The sequence below is a fragment of the Peromyscus eremicus genome, chromosome 23, assembly GCF_949786415.1.
Source record: "Peromyscus eremicus chromosome 23, PerEre_H2_v1, whole genome shotgun sequence".
NCBI classification, from domain to species: domain Eukaryota; kingdom Metazoa; phylum Chordata; class Mammalia; order Rodentia; family Cricetidae; genus Peromyscus; species Peromyscus eremicus.
Genome location: NC_081438.1, coordinates 14395967 through 14416643, shown reverse-complemented (window position 1 = coordinate 14416643; position 20677 = coordinate 14395967). Strand labels below are relative to the sequence as shown.

The 20677-nt window shown below is 42.2% G+C and overlaps 1 protein-coding gene across 1 annotated transcript in view; it reads left to right on the top strand.

The window, feature by feature from the left end:
* Positions 1-20677, top strand: part of Sbno1 (strawberry notch homolog 1) — a 50177-nt gene that overhangs the window by 8536 nt on the left and 20964 nt on the right. The window contains exons 2-17 of the mRNA XM_059249506.1: positions 1225-1353; positions 2416-2523; positions 4864-5176; positions 6251-6351; positions 7547-7643; positions 8377-8537; positions 10084-10217; positions 10390-10480; positions 11843-12004; positions 13404-13539; positions 13614-13719; positions 13816-13969; positions 14523-14705; positions 16117-16214; positions 18387-18538; positions 20135-20332. Coding sequence (XP_059105489.1) covers positions 1225-1353; positions 2416-2523; positions 4864-5176; positions 6251-6351; positions 7547-7643; positions 8377-8537; positions 10084-10217; positions 10390-10480; positions 11843-12004; positions 13404-13539; positions 13614-13719; positions 13816-13969; positions 14523-14705; positions 16117-16214; positions 18387-18538; positions 20135-20332 — 2323 coding nt within the window. The remainder of the gene's footprint in view (positions 1-1224; positions 1354-2415; positions 2524-4863; positions 5177-6250; positions 6352-7546; positions 7644-8376; positions 8538-10083; positions 10218-10389; positions 10481-11842; positions 12005-13403; positions 13540-13613; positions 13720-13815; positions 13970-14522; positions 14706-16116; positions 16215-18386; positions 18539-20134; positions 20333-20677) is intronic.

Genomic DNA, 20677 nt, shown 5'->3' with positions numbered 1-20677 from the left:
AGAAAAATTTAAATTGGAGGTGTTTAAAATTTTTTAATTTATGTGTATGGGTGTTTTGCCTGTGTGTATGTGGGTGCACCATGTGCATTGCTCTGGGAAGCCAGAAGAGGGTGTTGGATCCCCCCTTTTTTTTTTTTTTTTTTTTTGGTTTTTCGAGACAGGGTTTCTCTGTGTAGCTTTGCGCCTTTCCTGGAACTCACTTGGTAGCCCAGGCTGGCCTGGAACTCACAGAGATCCATCTGGCTCTGCCTCCCGAGTGCTGGGATTAAAGGTGTGCGCCACCACCGCCCGGCTGTTGGATCCCCTTTAACTGGAGATACAGTTGTGAGCAGTAATGTGGGTGTTAGTAATTGAATCCAGGTCCTTTGGAAGAGTGGCAAGTGCTCTTAACCCTTGAGCCATTTTTCCAGCCCCCGGGTTTTAGTTTGAAACCTACAGAGAGTCTCTGCTGAATATCTTGGGACACAGTTGTCTTCCTTCTCCCAGCCACTGCAGTCCCAGTGCCTGTTAAGTGGATGTCTTCCTGAGTCTGCTCTGCTCCAGTTCCCCCCAGTTTGCTTTCACACTGCCGTCAGTAATCTTTCTACATAGGAAACTATTGTTCCGGGCTGTCCTACATCTGAAAACCCTGTAGTGGCCTGTATCATCACTGGAGAAGGAGGAGTGAGGCCACGGATCATAACCTCCTCACGTGCAGGCCCCTGGTGTGTGAACTTGCAGTTCGTTAGAATGCAGTGTTTAGAAGATACTTGTCTTCCTGATTATTTCTTCCCCTGTACTCAGTATTGTTATCTACCTCGGAACTGCTGCACAGTTCACTTTTGCCTCCTTTGACCTCATAGTGTGTTTTTATTTTATTTGTAGTCCTAGATGTTTTGGAACTCGCTGTGTAGACCAGGCTGGCCTCAGACTCACAGAGAGCAGCCTGCCTCTGCTGCTCCTGAGTACTGGGATTAAAGGTGTGTACTACTATGCCTAGCTTCATAGTGTTTTAGGCATACACTCTTAACTTGATCTTAGTCAGAAGGAGTGAAAGAGACTCTTGCTCTGAATGCTGTGCTTCTGTGTCCTTTAATTTTAGTGTGAAGTTTCTGGGATCAGGGACTTTCATCTTTTTCCAACATGTAGCAGGTTCTTCATAAGTACTTAATGACCAGCTCTGATAGAAAATGTTGACTTGCTTGTGTCTAGAAGAGAGTTAATATTTTTCACTTTGTTCTAAAGATGGTGGAACCGGGGCAAGATTTACTACTTGCTGCCTTGAGCGAGAGTGGGATTAGTCCGAATGACCTCTTTGATGTTGATGGTGGAGATGCCGGACTTGCAACTCCTACTCCCCCTTCAGTTCAACAGGTAACAGTTCTCCAGATCCTCCAGAATTCCCTCTGAATTTGCAATTTCCATTGTCATTTATTATTAGCAGTGTTTTTTTGTTTTTTGTTTTTTGTTTTTTTTTCCCCCTATTGGTGGTGTTGAGGATTGAACCCTGGGACTTGTGCTGCTAGGCAAGCACTTTTCTGCTGATGTACAGCCTCAGCTGTTTAATTGACATTTTAGAAAAAGATATTAAACGTTAATTTTTTTTTTTTTTTGAGGGGTAGTTCTTAACAGGGTTTCTCTATGTAGCCCTGGCTGTCCTAAAACCTGCTTTATAGACCTGCTTTATAGACCAGGCTCCACCTGCCTCTCCCTTCTCGAGTGCTGAGACTAAAGATGTGCACCACCACCGCCCAGCAATAAACCTTAATTTTTTTTTTTTAAATTTATTTATTTATTATGTATAGTGTTCTGTCTGCACATATCTCTGCAGGCCAGAAGAGGGCACCAGATCTCATTACAGATGGTTGTGAGCCACCATGTGGTTGCTGGGAATTGAGCTCAGGACCTCTGGAAGAGCAGCCAGTGCTCTTAACCTCTGAGCCACCTCTCCAGCCCAATAAACCTTAATTTTAAAGATAACATGTGAATGTTGTTTTTACACTGTTTTTATTAATGAAGTAGATACTATTTGCATCAAAACCAAGACATTGTTTTTCCTATTGCTTAGCATTCATATAGGAAGAGTATTAATTTTCTTCATAGTTGCTTTTGGTCTTTATTGGGACCTTTTTTATGACTTCTCTCTTTACATTTGCAAAAATAAAGTTCTGATATTAGTGTAGTTTTGTGGAGATTTTATGCTGACCAATATTTTGTTATAACTGATGTAGTGATTGTACAAACTGTTTGATTGTAAACCTTGACTTCGTGTGTATGGTACTGGGGTCTGAGCCAAGGACTCTGCAGGCTAGTCAAGTGTTCTACCCCTCAGGTAGAATCCTGCTCTAAAGTTGTTTTTTAATAAAATAAATGCAACTCTTGTTCTTGAAACAGAATTCACTGCTGTCCATCCTTTCTCTGTTATTCTCTCTCTAGTCAATGCCACTTAGTGCATTAGATCTAGGTTTGGAGACAGAAGCAGCAGTTCCTGTTAAACAAGAACCAGAGGCAGTGTCTACTCCTGCTGCACTATTAAATGTGAGGGTAAGAGCCACTCAGATTTGGTGTTACTTCTAAAATGGCTTAGGGTGGTAGCAAAAATAGAACTATTTATTTGAAATAAGATCTTTAGCCCTGGCTAGCTTTGATTTCCCTATGTACCAGAGAACACTAGTGTATTGTAAATCACTAACAGCAACAAAATTGGTGAAATGAAGATTGAATGTACGTATTATCTCACTATTTTCAGTGTTTGGTACCATGGCTTTTGCTAGTAACTTTGATGTGATTAATTGTGCTTTACATATAGAGTTCTTTGGACCTTACCTCAAATATAGCCAATACCAACATGATCCAAAAGATTATGGTCGAACTGGTTAAAATTTATCAGTTTGTATTGTTGGTTTAAAAGTGGTAAATAGCAGTCTAGAAGATTTTATTGAAAATTATAGAAAGGAGCTAGAGTTGTAGCTTAGTGGTAGAGGACTTGCCTTGTAGGTGCCTGACCCTGGGATGACCCACAGCACCACAAGGACAAACACACACCAATGATATACAGAAATACTCAGTAACCTTAAAGCCACAGACGTAGCATTTTCAAGTTGGCTTTATTTTATTCCATTTTTTAATTTTTTTGAGATAGGGTCTCATGTAGTCCATTCTGCACATTCTGTGTCTCTTTGCTATGCGTGGCTCTCACAGTCCTGAGCCACACACTCAGCTTTTTCTTTTTCTTTTGTCCTCCCTGTTCTCTTCTCACTCCACCTCCTCCCTAACAACACAAATGGTGTGTGACACTGGGCAGTGGTGGCGCACACCTTTAATCCCAGCACTCGGGAGGCAGAGGCAGGCGGATCTCTGTAAGTTCCGGGACAGCCAGAGCTACATGGAGAAACTCTGTCTTGAAAAACCAAATAAATAAATAAATTAAACAAACAAACAAATAAATAAATAAGGGAGGGCAAAGGAGGGAGAGTCGTGTGGCTTTGTCTTAGACTGTTGATAGTAACCACCTTATTACCAGTGTTTGAGGTTCACCTGACTGTTTTGTCTTTTTTCCAGAGCTGAGGACTGAACCCAGGGCCTTGCTCTTGCTAGGCAAGCGCTCTACCATTGAGCTAAATCCCCATACGACTGTTTATCTTTTTAGACTCTAAGATATAGCATAACCTGTATGATAACAAACAGCTTGGAACAGGAAAGACAGTGTTGGGCTTTTGAGATGGGTCAGTGGGAAAGATGTGTTGCCATGCCGCAAGACCCAAGCATTCCAGGGAGCCGGGATCCCTCAACTTGTCCTTTTACTCCCACACATTTGCCACTCAGTAAAATGAATTTGTGGAAAATGGAAAGGTTTTTGTTTATGTTTTTAGTTAAAAGAAAGGCAACGTTAGCAGACAGTTGGCGTCAAAGAGCTTGAGTGGCGGCTCAGCAGTTAACTCTTACTGGAGCTACCACATGGGGACTCCAGCTCAGGGAGGGTCTGGTGCCGCTAGCCCCCGGAAGTACCTGCATATACCCCATCCATACAGATTAAAAGAAAGATGATAATAGAAATCCTTTTGTTTTGTTTTGTTTTTTTTTTCAAGAATGGGCTTCTCTGGGTAGCCCTGGCTGTCCTGGAACTCACTCTGTAGACCAGGCTGGTCTCAAACCAGGAGATCCACTTGCCTCTGCCTTCCAAGTGCTAGGATTAAAGATGTGTGCCACCACGCCTGGTGACTATAGAAATCTTTGAAAAATAAAGTAAAATAAAAATTGAACTCAGGAAAACCTAGGTCTTGAGTGGTTTATATGATTTACCTAGACTTGTCTGCCTGGTTGTCAGTGTTGGCTAGAATTTTTTTTTTTTTCTGTTGCTAGGCCTATTAGAGTTACTCTAAGTCACAGCTAGCTTGGGATAGCTTTCTATTATAATTTATTATGTCCTTTAATGTCTGTATTAAAGTGTCAAATTACTACTACACTCTTTCCTGATATTTTGTGTTTTTAACCTGATAATTTATAGCTAATCATTAAATTAGAATTAAAGTACCATAGTTAAGCAGGAATAGAATAAAGTTTAGATTGTGTGGATGTTGACTCTGGGCTCTTACATGACGCAGCAGGCATGTGGTCAGAGGACAGTTGTCACTTCTCACCATGTTGGAGACAGGGTCTCTCTCTGCCTTCCATGTCACTGTCAGAGCACTGGGGTTACAGATGTGCATGACTGCCTGATGGTCATGAGTTCTGTGTTCTGGAGATGGAAGGTTCTCGTGCTTACAGCTTTCCCTTTTGAGTCCTCTATCCAGCATCTGTTTTAGATTGCTAAGTGGATTACTAGGTTTCCAATGCAGACTGTCAAAGTTAGATTGAGTGTGTGAAGTGTTTCTTCTTTTCTAGCAGCAGCCTCCATCCACTACAACCTTTGTGCTGAATCAAATCAACCAACTTCCAACCCTGGGCTCTACAATTGTAATGACTAAAACTCCACCTGCGACAACCAATAGGCAAACCATCACTTTAACCAAGTTTATCCAGACCACGGCAAACACACGCCCTTCAGTCTCAGCACCAGCAGTACGAAATGCCCTGCCCCCTGCTCCTTCTAAAGACCAGGTTCAGTTGAAGGATTTACTGAAAAATAATAGTCTAAATGAACTCATGAAACTGAAGCCACCTGCCAACATTGCTCAGCCAGTTGCAACTGCTGCTAGTAAGTTGTGTACAGCTGTTTGAACTTTATGTCTTTCACAAACTATTTTGTGTTCTATGTGTGTGTTTCACAAGTGGTTTTGGATGTTTTGTTTAATATTTATTTTTTTCTGAGTGTGTGTCTTGAGTACATACATACATATATATGTACCCATGGAGTCCAGAAGAGGGCATCAGATTTCACTGGAACTGGAGTTGGCTTCTTGTGAGCTGCCTTGTAGGTGCTAGGAAATGAACCTTGGTCCTTTGCAAGAGCAGTAATCTCTCTTAACGGCTGAGCCCTCTCTCCAACTCTGCTTTTGGTTGGGATTGGTTTTTGGTTCCCCTGTCCCCTCTTTCCCCCCAAGATGGTTTCTCTTGTGTAGCCTTGGTTGTCTTTGAACTCTGTAGATCAGACTGCCATTGCCTCCCAAGTGCTGGGATTAAAGGTGCTTGCCACCACCATCCAGTTTAAGAATGTGGGTTTTACAGTCTTTGAAACAATAAATACCTAATGTGTATATTGTTCCAGCTCCTGTCTGGACTTTAAGGTGTTGCTGGGGGAAAAACTTGCCCTCTAGGAGCTCATGTTATACTAAAGAAAGAAAGTGAACCTGTTGTATTTCTGAGAAGGGCTAGGGCTATGAAGAGAAGTGAAAGGTGCACGGTAGGACAGGCCCAAGCATCTTACTATGCCTGTGCCTATCTATGTGTGCCCTGTCTACCAGGCCCCTCTCTCCCCAGGGAGGTAGGTGTTTCCCACTGTCCTATTATGGAACTCATCAGACAGGCTAGGCTAGTCTGGCTAGCCAGTGAGTCTCAGGGATCCTCCTGTCACCACCATAACCAGCTTTTTGGGGTTTTTTGTTTGTTTTCGAGACAAGGTTTCTCTGTGTAGCCCTGGCTGTCCTGGAACTTGCCTGGTCGATCAGGCTGGCCTTGAACTCATAGAGATCCTCTTGCTGGGATCAAAGGTGTTCATCACTACTACCCAGCAGATACTGTTTGGTTTTTGAAGTGAATAAACTGCTGAATTTTTAAACTAGAGGAAAAGAAATTGAGACTTGTAAATTTCAATCCACTTCTCTTCCTGCAGCTGATGTCAGTAACGGTGCAGTAAAAAAAGAATCTTCTAATAAAGAAGTAGCAAGGATATGGATAAATGACATGAAAATGAGGAGTTTTTCCCCCACCATGGTGAGTTTTCAATGGTATATTGATACTTCTATGTAATATAGAAGTTACTGGACTGAAAATTACTTAGAAAAATCCTCAGAAAACTTGTTGAATGGAAGTAGGCTAATAATTCCAAAAACTGTATCTTTCATGGCAGTGGTGTTGCTTGCAGGCTGACCTGTTTTGTTCATCTACCTGGTCAGGAAAAATGACAGCATGGAATTAGCCTTAAACCTTTGGTAACTTGGTGGAACCCAAATAAATGGCCAGTTAGGAGCTATGCAGTGATCTGGATGAGTTGTTCAAATATTTTTTTCCTTAATTGTGGAAGTGCTGTGTGCCTTAGGTCAGGTTCATCAGATAATGTTTCTAGATGGCAGTGTGTATGCAGTGAGTGTCTGAAAGGACTTTCCTTCATGAGTTTTCTTTCAGCAGACATAATATTTGGTACCATCTAGATTTAAGGAATTGTATAAGGGACATCGAAAGGTACAATGTGGATAGAGTGTGGTGGCACATGCCTTTAAAACTGAGGGAAAAAAGGTACAGTAAAGGCTGAGTTATGAGGAAGGGATACTATCGGACTCTGACTCTGTAGGCTTTATGGAGGAAGGGTGTGTGATGGACGGACAGGGATTCATAAGGAAGCATAAGCTAACAGGCACCGAGGAGCTGCTGGTTCTGCTTACAGGTCAGTGATTCATTCAGGGCATACAGAAGACATGGCAATGGACAATTGAGTTCTGTGGAGGGATCGAGGTTATAAATACACGCTAGAGGAAGAAAGGCAGACAGATAGTATGATTTGAGGAATATTTACAATGAGGAAGAAAAATTGCCAGAACATAATTTTTGTTAACATTTGTATATTCTATAAAATCTTGGTTTGATAGCTTGTGCATTGGGGTGACCCACCTTTTGTCCCCATACTCCTTGTTCTTTCAAGTCCTGGATTGAAGAGGGGCTGAGATTGGAGAGAGATTATAAGAATTGAGGGACAGAGTAGTTGTAGATGGTAGCTGGAGGGAGTAGAACCCTGTGGTGGCTCCTTGGTGTGTTGGTTGCCCTTGTTGCTGTCTCCCTTTGGACAGGAAGGCAGGAACTGAAATTTCACAGAATGTGCAGCTGGTATCTTGTATTGGCAGGTTGGAAAAAGGTCCCATAGGCTCTGGCCCTTTGTCTCTAGACTTAAGATTGGTTGTATTTTGTGTTACAGAAGGTTCCTGTTGTTAAAGAGGAAGATGAACCGGAAGAAGAAGATGAGGAAGAAATGGGTCATGCAGAGACCTATGCAGAGTACATGCCAATAAAATGTATGTCTTTAGGTTTTGTCAAAACCTCTAGAACTTAATCGTCTCTTAAACAATTAAGATATTAGTACACCTCATCAGTCATGGTAGATGAGACTAGAGAGGTGTGTAGGGGTTGTCCTGGAACATAGACCTGCCTACCTCTGCTCTGTGCATGAGGTCTGCTATAAACTAGATGATTTCATCATCAGTCTCAGAAAACTGTGCTTAGGTCATTTTGGTCAAATGTGAGTAGTACATTTCAGTTACTAACTATATTATAAGCTCAAAGTGAGTGGCTACTATTTTCTCTGTCATAAGATTGGAAATGTTACTAGAATGATTGAAATGAGTCATTCTAACTTTTTTTTTTTTTTTTTTTGGTTTTTCGAGACAGGGTTTCTCTGTGTAGCTTTGCGCCTTTTCCTGGAACTCACTTGGTAGCCCAGGCTGGCCTCGAACTCACAGAGATCCGCCTGGCTCTGCCTCCCCAGTGCTGGGATTAAAGGCGTGCGCCACCACTGCCTGGCCTTTTTTTTTTTTTTTTAATATTATTATTATTAATTAATTAATTTATTTTTTGTTGTTTTTCGAGACAGGGTTTCTCTGTGTAGCTTTGCGCCTTTTCCTGGAACTCACTTGGTAGCCCAGGCTGGCCTTGAACTCACAGAGATCCACCTGGCTCTGCCTCCCGAGTGCTGGGATTAAAGGCGTGCGCCACCACCGCCCGGCCTGACATTCTAACATTTTTGTTTAGTAAAGCTTGGCCTGCGTCACCCTGATGCAGTAGTGGAGACCAGCTCTTTGTCCAGTGTCACTCCTCCTGATGTTTGGTACAAAACCTCCATCTCTGAAGAGACCATTGATAATGGCTGGCTCTCAGCGCTGCAGCTCGAGGCAGTTACCTACGCAGCCCAGGTAATTCTTACTTAAGTTTGATGCTTTATCTTGATATATAAAATAAAGATTGGGGGGCTTGTTTGTTTGTTTGTTTAGTTTTCATTTTATTTATTCATTCATTCATTCAGAGACAAAAATCTCTATGTATCTCTTGCTGTTCTGGAGCTTTCTGTGTAGACCAGGCTGGCCTCAAACTCACAGAGATCCACCTGCTTCAGCCTCCCAAGTGTTAGGATTAAAGGCATGCACCAAAATACCTGGCTTATACTTCATTCATTCATTCATTCATTCATTCATTTTTCATGTGCATTGGAGTTTTGCCATGGGTGTTGGGTCCCTTGGAACTAGAATTACAGACAGTTGTGGGCTGCCATATGGGTGCTGGGAATTAAACCCAGGTCCTCTGGAAGAGCAATCCCTGCTCTTAACCACGGAGCCATCTCTCCAGCCCCCATATTATTATTTTCTATATGACGTATGTGTGTGTCTTAGGAGTGTATTCCACATGTGTCAGATAATGACAGGCCAGCAGCGGGAGTTGGAGTGTTTCTACCCTCAAGCTAGAGTTACAGGCAGTTGGGAGTCACTTGACCTGGGTGCTGGGAATCAAATTTTGCGTCCTCTGGGAGAACAATAAGTGCCCTTAACCACTGAGCCATCTTTCCAAGCCCCATGTAATACAGTTTTAATAAAGGTAAATTTTTCTTGCCAGAAAATTTGGAATTGGATTTTTTTTCCCCCCAAAGTTTTATATAGTGTCCAAATGGTGGTGGTACACACCTTTAGTCTCAGCACTTGGGAGCCAGAGGCAGGTGGATCTCTGCTTTTGAGGCCAGCCTGGTCTACAGAATGAGTTCCAGGATAGCTAGGGACAGACAGAGAAACCCTGTCTCAAAAAAAAAGGAAAAATTAGGTTATGTGTTAGGAAAAGGGAAGGTGTATCAGGGATCTTGAGAATGCCTTCTAGTAGAAATGACAAGTCATGACCTAGAATTTTATGTGGGAATATTATTAATATGAAGACTGCTATAGGAATCTGAGGTATATGTAAGAGTGTTTGTTACCCCGTTTTTTCCCTTTTGAGTGCCCATATTGTAAAGGTAGTTAGTGAACTGGCAGTGCAGTCCTGCGCTCTGCAAGTACTCTTGGTAATACACCATGTGAGTGGGACTCACTTCAGTCATGCTTGAAGAAATATTGTTTTAACTCCATTTTTGTAGGATAAGCAATGCTGTGTGTGAATGGGCAACTGTCCCCGTGGTTAAGTATCTTGTGAAAGTTGGCATTTTGTCAGGCAGGTGTTCAGAGGAAGAGGGAAGCGACCTCACCAATTTCTTGTCTTTGCTGTCGAGTGCATGGAGGGTAGAAGGCAAGTGTAGTACTTACAGAGAGAGAATGTCCACGCTAGGGGGTGGGCACCCTTACGTCAGGGTGCACGAAGGGGTAATGATGACACATGTCCGTGATTGTTTTAATTGAGTAGGAGCTTATTTACTGAAGCATGGGCAACTTCATTACCTTGATGAGAAAATGATACCCTTTCTTCCAACTTTTCCCTTTTTAGCAACATGAAACATTCCTCCCTAATGGAGATCGTGCTGGCTTCTTAATAGGTGATGGTGCTGGTGTGGGCAAAGGCCGGACGATAGCAGGGATCATATATGAAAACTATTTGTTGAGCAGAAAAAGAGCATTGTGGTAAGTTCCTAAGGGTTGGCTGACTGAGGAAGTTTGTTGTTTTGTTTTTTAATAGTTTGTTTAGCATGACAGGATGAATTTAAATGAATATATTTTTTTTTTTGTAGTATCAAGACCTTAGTTCTATGAAAAAATGCAATTCAAGTTTAATTTGGTTTACCTTTTTTGACAGGTTTAGTGTATCAAATGATTTAAAATATGACGCTGAAAGAGATTTAAAGGATATTGGAGCAAAAAACATTTTGATCCATTCATTAAATAAGGTATGGAAGTCTCCTTGTTCAATGGGGCTATCAGTGCATACTGACTGACTCATCTTGAGGATGGGACAATTGTTTTTGTGGGTTCGTTACAAGGACTAAACGAGTTATTTCACACAACACACATACATGCTAGGCTGTGGATGTGTCTAACGGCAGACAAAGTGGGCATGGTCCTTGGTGTAATGGAGTTTGTTTTCTTGGTCTCCAGTGTTCTATTTCTCTTAGTTTCTAGAGTGCTTTGTATGCCTGTCCATGTGCAGTGTGGAAAAGTAGTGACCCCATCACATTTGTGCAGCCTAGAGAGAATCGTTTGGTTTGCAAACTGTTGGTATTTGTTTAACTAAGAGAGTTGTGTCGGTATGGAAACAAGAAAGTGGATATCTACATCTAAAACACAGTTTTACATGATTAGAATTTTAATGGTTACATAATATTTAAGATGAGGTCTTACCATAGCTCATGCCAGTCTCTAACTCACAGCAGTCCTTCTGTCTCAGTGACTTCCTAGTGCTGAGATTAAGCATGTGCATGTAAAGTACCTGGCACAAATCTTATTTTTGTTTTTTGAGACAGGGTCTCACTGTGTAGCCTTGGCTGTCCTCGAACTTGCTATGTAGACCAGGCTAACCTCAAACCTGAGTGCTTGGTTTAAAGGTGGGTGCCACCAAGTCTGACCTCCTGACGCAAATCTTAAAATGTACTGTGTGCCTTTTGTTGGTTTTGAAGAATCCTAGAAGGAGCTCCCTGCTGGTCTTGAAAATCAGTGACTGTAACCCTGATTTTCGTGTTTTTTTATCTGTCCCATTGTTAGGACCCTGGTCCTCACTGGCTTTCCTTTGGTAGGTCAGTGGCTTTTCTGGTTAGGTTTTATTTAGTCAAGTAGTTAATGTGTCAGTGTGGTAAGTTTTGAATGATTGCAGTGTAAAACTAAAACATGAAACTGATACCTAGATAAGGTTTATTTCTAAGCAGTGTACCTGGGGGGGGGAGCACATTACTCAGAATTCTGTGTTTGGGGGTGCTGAGGATAGAGCCCCAGTGTTAGGCATGCTTGACCAAGTGCTCTACCACTGAATCACACCCCAGCTTACTTGCTAACCCTTGGACTGATGGTCCTCTATTTCCTGACTCAGTCCTAGTGCTTTATGAGTAATATATGAGTGCACAGCAGGTATGTGTGGAGCCTTTGTCATTTCTGTAGGGAAGCTGATTGGACATGTTCACATTTATGTTTTGTAAGTTTTCTGCGTCTAGATTGTTTGGAGTCTGTCATAAATCTACTAAGTTGACTCTCATAGTTTGTGGTGGGTACTTCTGAGAGGAAGATGTACTAATTCTCTCTCTCTCTTTTTTTTTTTTTAGTTTAAATACGGAAAAATTTCTTCCAAACACAATGGGAGTGTGAAAAAGGGTATTATTTTTGCTACCTATTCTTCTCTTATTGGTGAAAGCCAGTCTGGTGGTAAATACAAGACCAGGTTAAAGCAGCTTCTGCATTGGTGCGGTGACGACTTCGACGGAGTGGTATCCTTTACTAGAGACTGTGTTGATTTTTTTTTTTTTTTTGGTTTTTCGAGACAGGGTTTCTCTGTGTAGCTTTGCGCCTTTTCCTGGAACTCACTTGGTAGCCCAGGCTGGCCTCGAACTCACAGAGATCCGCCTGGCTCTGCCTCCCGAGTGCTGGGATTAAAGGCGTGCGCCACCACCGCCCGGCGATTGTGTTGATTTTTAATGCCATAAAAAATATATGCAGGCTGGGCAGTGATAGCCCACACCTGAGACAGGCAGATCTCTGAGTTCAAGGACAGCCAGAGCTACACAAAGAAACCCTGTCTTGAAAAATTTAAAGAAACGAAAAACAGCCGGCCGGTAGTGCGCGCCTTTAATCCCAGCACTCGGGAGGCAAAGGCAGGCAGATCTGTGAGTTGGAGACCAGCCTGGTCTACAGAGTGAGATCCAGGACAGCCAGTGTTACACAAAGAATTCCTGTCTCGAAAACCAAACCAAACCAAACAAACAAACACACACAAAAAAAACCCCTGCTATGCCCGGCAGTGGTGGCGCACACCTTTAATCCCAGCACTCAGGAGGCAGAGGCAGGCGGATCTCTGAGTTCTAGGCCAGCCTGGACTACAGAGTGAGTTCCAGAACAGGCACCGAAAGCACACAGAGAAACCCTGTCTCAAAAAAACAAGAAAATAAAAAAATAAATAAAATTATGTTTAGGGCTGGAGAGATGGTTCGGTGCTTAAGAACACTGACTGCTCTTCCAAAGGACCCAGGTTCAGTTCCCAGCACCCACATGGCAGCTCACAACATGGGACCTGGCACCCATGGCAAAACACCAATGCACATAAAATAAAATTTAAAAAAAAAATTATCTGGAGATAGACTTTTGGAAAAAAATTTGACTAAGTGAATATTTTGGAGTGTTCACTGTAATGATTAGAGTCGCCAGAGCCTGGAACGTCAGTTCTTTTGTATGTGGAGAGTGCTGTATCCTGTTCTCCATGCCTGTTCCCATGCAGTGCTTGAGAGATGGAGGAAGCAGTGCTCACTTACATGCTCACACATAGCTTCTGCTGTCCTGATGAGGAGAACCGCATGTTCTGAAATACTATTTTAAGTTAGTTGCCATTTGTTCTACAGTTTACTGAAATTCTAACTGTAGTGGATAGTTGTTGCCTCAGTGAATCCTTTCCTGCATTCTTAGAAGAAAGAAGTTCCCAGCTGAAGTAAATACCACATTGAGCAGATAGCTCAGAAGCTTGCAGGACAAGGTAAAGGAGTAGAGATGAGGGGCAGAGGGTTCTTGGGTTATGTGTGGAATCTTACAGAAAATACCTGTAGGCTCCAGGGTTGTAGACCACATTCTTGATAGACAGTTCCTGCTTTTGATATGTTCCTTAGCTCCTCCTTACAGATAGTGTTTGATGAATGTCACAAAGCAAAAAACCTGTGTCCTGTTGGTTCTTCAAAGCCAACCAAGACAGGCTTGGCCGTTTTAGAGCTTCAGAACAAATTGCCAAAAGCCAGAGTAGTTTATGCCAGTGCCACTGGTGAGTATACACTTGATCAGAACCATCTGCACACATTGACTTTTGCGGCTATAGTATATTTTGGGCTTTTCCAGGTGCTTCTGAACCACGTAACATGGCCTATATGAACCGTCTTGGAATATGGGGTGAGGGAACTCCATTCAGAGAATTCAGTGATTTCATCCAAGCAGTGGAACGCAGGTAATAAGGCTTGTGGCACTGTTCTGCCAGAACATTGCTGTGTGGAAAGTGCTGTTTTGTTTATTGATAGTTACTGTGTGTTTTAATTTTGTTCAGAGGTGTTGGTGCCATGGAAATAGTTGCTATGGATATGAAGCTTAGAGGAATGTACATTGCACGACAGCTGAGCTTTACTGGAGTGACCTTCAAAATTGAGGAAGTTCTTCTTTCTCAGAGCTATGTTAAAATGTATAACAAAGCAGTCAAGCTGGTGAGAAATGTTTTGTTAATGTTTTTAATGTGCCTGATAATTTTTTTAATGAGGTTTATCGGTTGAAACATTTTCAACCTAGAGGAATGTGATTGGGCTGTAAAACAGCAGATAATGATCACAGTTGCTTAATTGACCAATATCCTTATTTTCCATATTTTTATTTTTTTTTATGGTAATTCATAAAAGACAGCCATTTTTTTCAGTTAAATCAAGTTCACAACTGCAATGTAAACCATGTCCTAAAATGACGGCCTTAGAATACATTTTGAGACATTTTTGTATGAGCATCCTAAAAATTATCGGGAGATTCCCAAGCGACTGCAGATTATTTTGATTGAAGGAGTCATCATTTTTGTGGTGACAAGGTCTCACTGTGTCATTGTAGCTGGCTTGGAACTCCCTATGCTATGTCTAGACTAGGCTATTCTTGAACTCACAGAGATCCTTCAGCTTACTGGGTGCTAGAATGAAAGGCATGCCTGGCTAAAGGGGTTACATTGAAGTAATGGTATTCCAATGTATATGTAACATGTTGTCTGTGTATTTCCAGTGGGTCATCGCTAGAGAGAGATTTCAGCAAGCTGCAGATTTGATTGATGCTGAGCAGAGGATGAAGAAATCTATGTGGGGTCAATTCTGGTCTGCTCACCAGAGGTTTTTTAAGTACCTGTGCATAGCATCCAAAGTGAAAAGGGTGGTGCAGCTGGCCCGGGAGGAGATCAAGAATGGGAAGGTACGTGGGAGAAGGTCTAGTTCAGTCTGCTCGGCCAGCTAGTCTTCCTCTAATGAGGTCTTCTACTCGGAGTAGTCTGTCTGTCTCTCTGTCTGTCTGTTTCCACACAGTAGCTTTTGTAGCTTCTGCCTGTCCTAGAACTCCCTCTGTAAACCAGGCTGGCTTCGAACTCACAGAGATCTTTCTGCCTCCACCTCATCACTATGCTCACAGTGGAGTAGTCTTTTAAATGGATATTGCTAAAAATACTATGGCAGTAAGATTTTATTTTCATAATTTATTTTATTGTTTGTTTCATTTGAGACAGTGTGTTTATTCTGTAGCCTAGAGAAGTTTGATATTTGATAGGTCATCTAATCTTCCTGTCTCAGCATCCCAAGTTCTGAGATTGCAGGTATGTGCCACTATAAACAGATCCTTCAAAATAAATTGTAAGCCAGGCGGTGATGGTGCACGGCTTTAATCCCAGCATTCAGGAGGCAGAGGCAGGTGGATCTCTTTGAGCCTGAGGCCAGCCTGATCTACAGAGCGAGTGCCAGGACTGCCAGGGCTACACAGAGAAACCCTGCCTCCAAAAAAAAAAAAATCAACAAAAAGAAAAGAAAAGTTCTAAAAATGCCAGGTAGTGTGTATGTGTCATCGCACCACATGAGAGATAGAAACTAGAGGATCTGAAGCTCAAAGCCAGCTGTGGCTAGATCATAGTTTGAATTTATCTACTTGAGACTTTGTATCAAGACAGACTACCTCTGCACATCCAAACAATGAGTATTTGTATATCTTTGTATATATAAATACACAATAATGCCTGCTGAGAAATTTCAGCAGAGTATGTGCTGTGTAATTTGTTCAGCTGTGCTCTTTCCGTTAATAACTAAGTATTGGCCTAAGCTTGCTTGCTTTGGTTAATTATGTATCTGCTTTAAACAAAGAGTTGCAGGGATGGTAGATCATGCCTTTAATCCCAGCATTTGGGAGGCAGAGGGAGTCTCTGTGAGTTCAATGACAGCCAGTGCTGCAGAACGAGAGAAAGAGAGCAAAAAACATAAGGGTTATAAATTTCTTCAGGTCAGGGACATTTGTAGTGTTCTATATAATTTATTTCCTCTCACTTTTTTTCTGGATCTGGGAGGGAGACGGGGTCTCTGCACAACCCTGGAACTCTCTAGAACAGTCTGACCTCACATGTACAGAGATTTGCCTGCCTCTGCCTTATGAGTGCCCGGATTAAAGGCAAGCAGCACCATACCTGACTTTCTCTCACTTTTTAACATAGCATACCTCATATAGAGAAAATGAAGCCCAAATTGCTTTAATATAGTGGTTATTTTTTGAAATCTTTTAAGAATTGTTACTAGATATTTGGCATATGCCTTAAGTTATTTATAATTGTATATTTTGTGTTTTCCAGTGTGTGGTAATTGGTCTGCAGTCTACAGGAGAAGCTAGAACTTTGGAGGCCTTGGAAGAGGGTGGAGGAGAACTAAATGATTTTGTTTCAACAGCCAAGTAATTTTTTTTTTTCTTGAATATAAAATTAGTTGAAACATTAGCATTTCCTTTTTTTTTTAACCTGTATCATCTTTAAAAGTTGTCCTTATCTGAGTTTTTAGAGTTTTGTGCTTTCTTTCTTTATAGTAAATCTTATGAAAAATAGAAGGTAGATAGCTCATAATCCTGAAATGCTGAGCATTTGGCAACTTTAGAGTATGTGGACTAACACATCTGGATTTTGTTCTTTACATCTTTAAGTTGGCTTAATTTCAGATTCCATGTTCTGCGTTTAACGTGACTGACCATTGCTTTTGTGAGTGGCACTTAGTTTGCCGCCGTAGACTAGAATCTGCTCTAAACATTTCACACTGGGAACTGGGAAGATGGCTCAGTGCTTAACCCATATTGCTCTCTTAGAGGACCTGTGTTTCCAAACCTGTTTACCTTCCGCTCCAAGGGATCTCATGCTCACAGCTCTGAGGGCACCTGCACTACGTGTACATCATATCCATGTATGGACACATACACACATAATTTTAAAATCAACTTTATAAAAACAAAAAGTGGAAATTGGAATTGGAATTTCAGAAAGTTTGAAAGATGTTCAAAGTTATTGAGGAGGCTGGCGAGACTGGCTGCTCTTGCAGTGGACCTACCACCCACATGGCTGCTCACAACCACCTGTAGTTCCAGTCCAGGGGGTCTGAGGCCCTCTTCTGCCCTCTGAAGGCACTGGGCACACATATGGTTCATAGACATACATAGAGGCAAACAACCATACACATAAAATAAATTAAAAGAATTTTTTTCTTTAAATCTTGGAAAATACTAACTGATAATAAATCCACACAACAGCTTTGAGACTGTGCTTCTGTGCTTGTGTGTGTTGCAGGCACACAGTCCAGTGCTTTGAAAGACTCCTGTTACTGAAAACTGCTTATGAGAGCAAAATTTGAATTACTTTTTTGGTTTGAATCATTAAGAAAGTGCCACTTGTCACATGTGACTCTACTGAGCAATTGAAGTGTCTGTATAGGTACATTTATGTTGTTAATGTAAAACACACCAAGTTTCAAAGACACTTTATAAAAATATAAGAAATCTTACTGATTATACGTTGAAGCATCATGTTGAGGTAACTGAGTGTATTACTGTAATTAGTCTCAGTAGCCTCTTTGTTCAGTTTGTTGTATTTCCCAGGCCAATCTTGAACTTGTGAACTTAAGCCATCTCCTGCCTAAACCTCCCTCAGCAGTTGTGATTATAATCAAGTACTGTTATTCTCCCCCGCCCCCCCCCGCCCCCCCCCCCCACTATTTATTTCCCCTAGAGACAGGGTTTCTCTGTGTAACAGCTCTGGCTGTCTTGGAACTTGCTTTGTAGACAAGGCAGGCCTCAAACTCCTAGAGATTCACCTTCATTTGCCTCCCATGTGCTGGGGTTAAAGGCGTGTGCAACCACCCCCACTTATGCCCTCCTTTTTAAACCCTTTAGTTTTAATAGTGTTTTGTATTTGGGTGATATGTGTATGTGTGTGCACTTGGGTGTGGTGCATACAAATAAGTGTGGAGTGCATGCTCCTGTGTACAGACTTGTAGGCAGCAGAGGGTTGTGTCTTCTATTGCTTTGTCTCTCTCAGAGAGAGAGAGAGAATCTCTGAACTGAAGTCCTACCACTTCAGCTAGACTGACTGGCTAGTGAGCTCTCTGGCTGCTTGTCTCCTCCCTCCAATGCTTGGGTAACAGGCCTATATAGCCTTGCTAAGCTTTTAATTGTGTTTGCTGGGGATTTGAACTCAGGTTTTCATGCTCATTCCAGAGCAAGCCCTTACCCAGTGAGCCTGTCCTGTTCTTTAAGGTAAGCGCTAGAAAGTATAACAGATGGGTGTCTTGTCTTGCTTACTGCTGCTGGACAGGCTTCTCTTAAAATCTGCTTAACCTGTGTTAATTTTGGGGGGCAGGGGGTTGAAACAGGATTTCTCTGTGTAGCCCTGGCTGTCCTTGAACCACTTGGTAGTAGACCAGGCTGGCCTCAAATTCATAGAGATCCTCCTGCCTCTGCCTTCTGAGTACTGGGATTAAAGGTGTGTGGCACCACTGCCCAGCTAGAAGTATTTCTTAAGATTGAAAAAAATTTTTTTTTCAAGTGTCACATAAAGTAGTAAGGTTCACTGCTTTTTTCCTACAGAGGGGTATTGCAGTCACTCATTGAAAAACACTTCCCTGCTCCAGACAGGAAGAAACTTTATAGTTTGCTAGGAATCGATTTGACAGCTCCAAGTAACAACAGTTCACCGAGAGATAGTCCCTGTAAAGAAAACAAGATGAAGAAGCGGAAAGGTGAGTGCTTTTTTAAGTAGTTGATGCTAGCAGTGCTGATGGTGAGTTTGGAGTAGCTGTTTGTGACTGAGCTCCTGCCTTCCGTGAGTGGGAAGGGACTGCTGCTTTCCCTTTGCTGAGTCCTCAGTGAATACACAAGTGCTCCCACTTCCTTGGATTAGCTGGATACTCTGTCCAGCACTTAGAAATGAGAACCTTTTCAGCTCTGTGGGAAGGTTAGGCTTTGGTAGGGTCACTTCGTCTCTGTGTTGTCAGTGCTGCTGGTTAATAAATGTGGAACTGGCTGGTCACCCCCTCTTCTGGAAGTATTGGGTGGTGCTTGTCTTCCTCCTGCTTCAGTTTCTGGAGCAGCTGGGTTGCAGGCATTAAGTTGGCCTTGCTGGCTGAGGCTAACGATTAGTGCAGCTATTAATCTTTAGGAGTGCATTCACCCCTGTATGATAACTAGCTTGTGATGGTGAAAACTAGAATCTGTGTTTGGGTGCTGTCTGTGCTGTTTGACTTTTAGAAGTGAGGGGAAGATTCTGATATAAAAGCCAGGATGCTTTCTGGGCCCTGGGCTCCTGCCTGAGCATGCTCAGACAGAAATACCTGCAGTGCTGTGTGCTCTCAGTAGTGACTGACACTGTAATCAATGTAGATAGGACAGAATACATACTCTTCATAGTAAAATGTTTTTTATAACATTAGTGTCTGGATGTACATGGGCCATTGTGAATGTGAGGACAATTTGCAGGGGTTGATCACTTTTTACCATGTAGGTTTTGGGGTCCAACTCAGGTCCTCAGGGTTTGTGACAAGCACTCTATCTACTGAACCATTTCAGTGGTCCTCACATTTGTAATGCACTTGAAGTGAGTGGACTGCTACTCCTTAACACACCCTGTGCTTTTTGATTGAGTAGTGGGGTAGAGTAGCTGACTTCTCCCTGTGTCTCAAAATTAGGTTTTCTCTGGTCCATTAATAAGAGAACCTCTGAGTGTTTGGTTTTAGTTTTATAACATTCACAGTCTGTTTTCTAAATATTAGGTAACTCAAACCAACCACTTATTTACCTTTAAAAATAAGATTTTTATAAATCAATATGTCTATCTGTCCTTCTCCTCCTTCATTTGTTTCAAGACAGGGTCTCATTATGTAGTCCTAATGCACCTAGAACTCACTCTGTAGACTAGGCAGGCTTTGGACTCACCAGAGACCTGTCTGTCTACGTCCCAAGTGCTGGGATTAGAGACTACCATACTGGCTTATAGATTAATTTTTCTAGTTATTTCATGCCTGTTTGCACTCAGTCTTGAGTTTGTATTTATTTTGTGTGGTTTGAGGATTTCAATCATGCATGCATGTAATGTGGTTTGATCCAGCCCCTCATTTTCTTTCCATCAGTTTTGAGTTTGTATTTATGTATCTAGTTTCTTGTTGCGTAGCTGACCATGACCAGGGCTCTTGGTTCTTGTAAGCTTGCTTTGTTGTTCACATGTACACTCTTGGTGCCTGTGGTTCTCACTAGACTCAACTAATAATCTAAAATCTGACACCATGGGTCTTTAGAAACATTGAATTTCCAGCTGACTCTTGTTTGGGGCTTGAGGGTAGGTGAAGAAATAACCCGAGAAGCCAAAAAAGCACGAAAAGTTGGTGGCCTTGCTGGTAGCAGTTCTGATGACAGCGGAAGTGAGTCTGGTGTCTCTGACAGTGAAGAGAGCGACTGTGAGAGCTCTAAAAACATGAGCTCTGGAGATGATGACGATTTCAATCCCTTCAGAGATGAGTCCAGTGAAGACAACGAGGATGGTGAGTTCACTGAACTGTTGCGTGAGAGCAGAAGGGGTGTGTGTACACCTTTAATCGCAGCGTTAGGGATGCAGAGGCAGGAGGATCGATCTCTTGTTTTCAGGCCAGCCAGAGTTACGTAGTGAGACCCTGTCTGAAAAACAGACAAAAAATAGAGGTGCTGGAGAGATGGCTCTGTGGTTAAGAGCACCTGAGTTTGGTGAGCTCATAACTTCCCAAACTCCAGCTCCACGAACATTTGACTTCCACAGACACCTGCCTGGACTGTGTACATAAACCCTCATACAGATCCACACACATACACATAGTTAAAAATAAAACAAATCAGCCGGGCTGTGGTGGCAC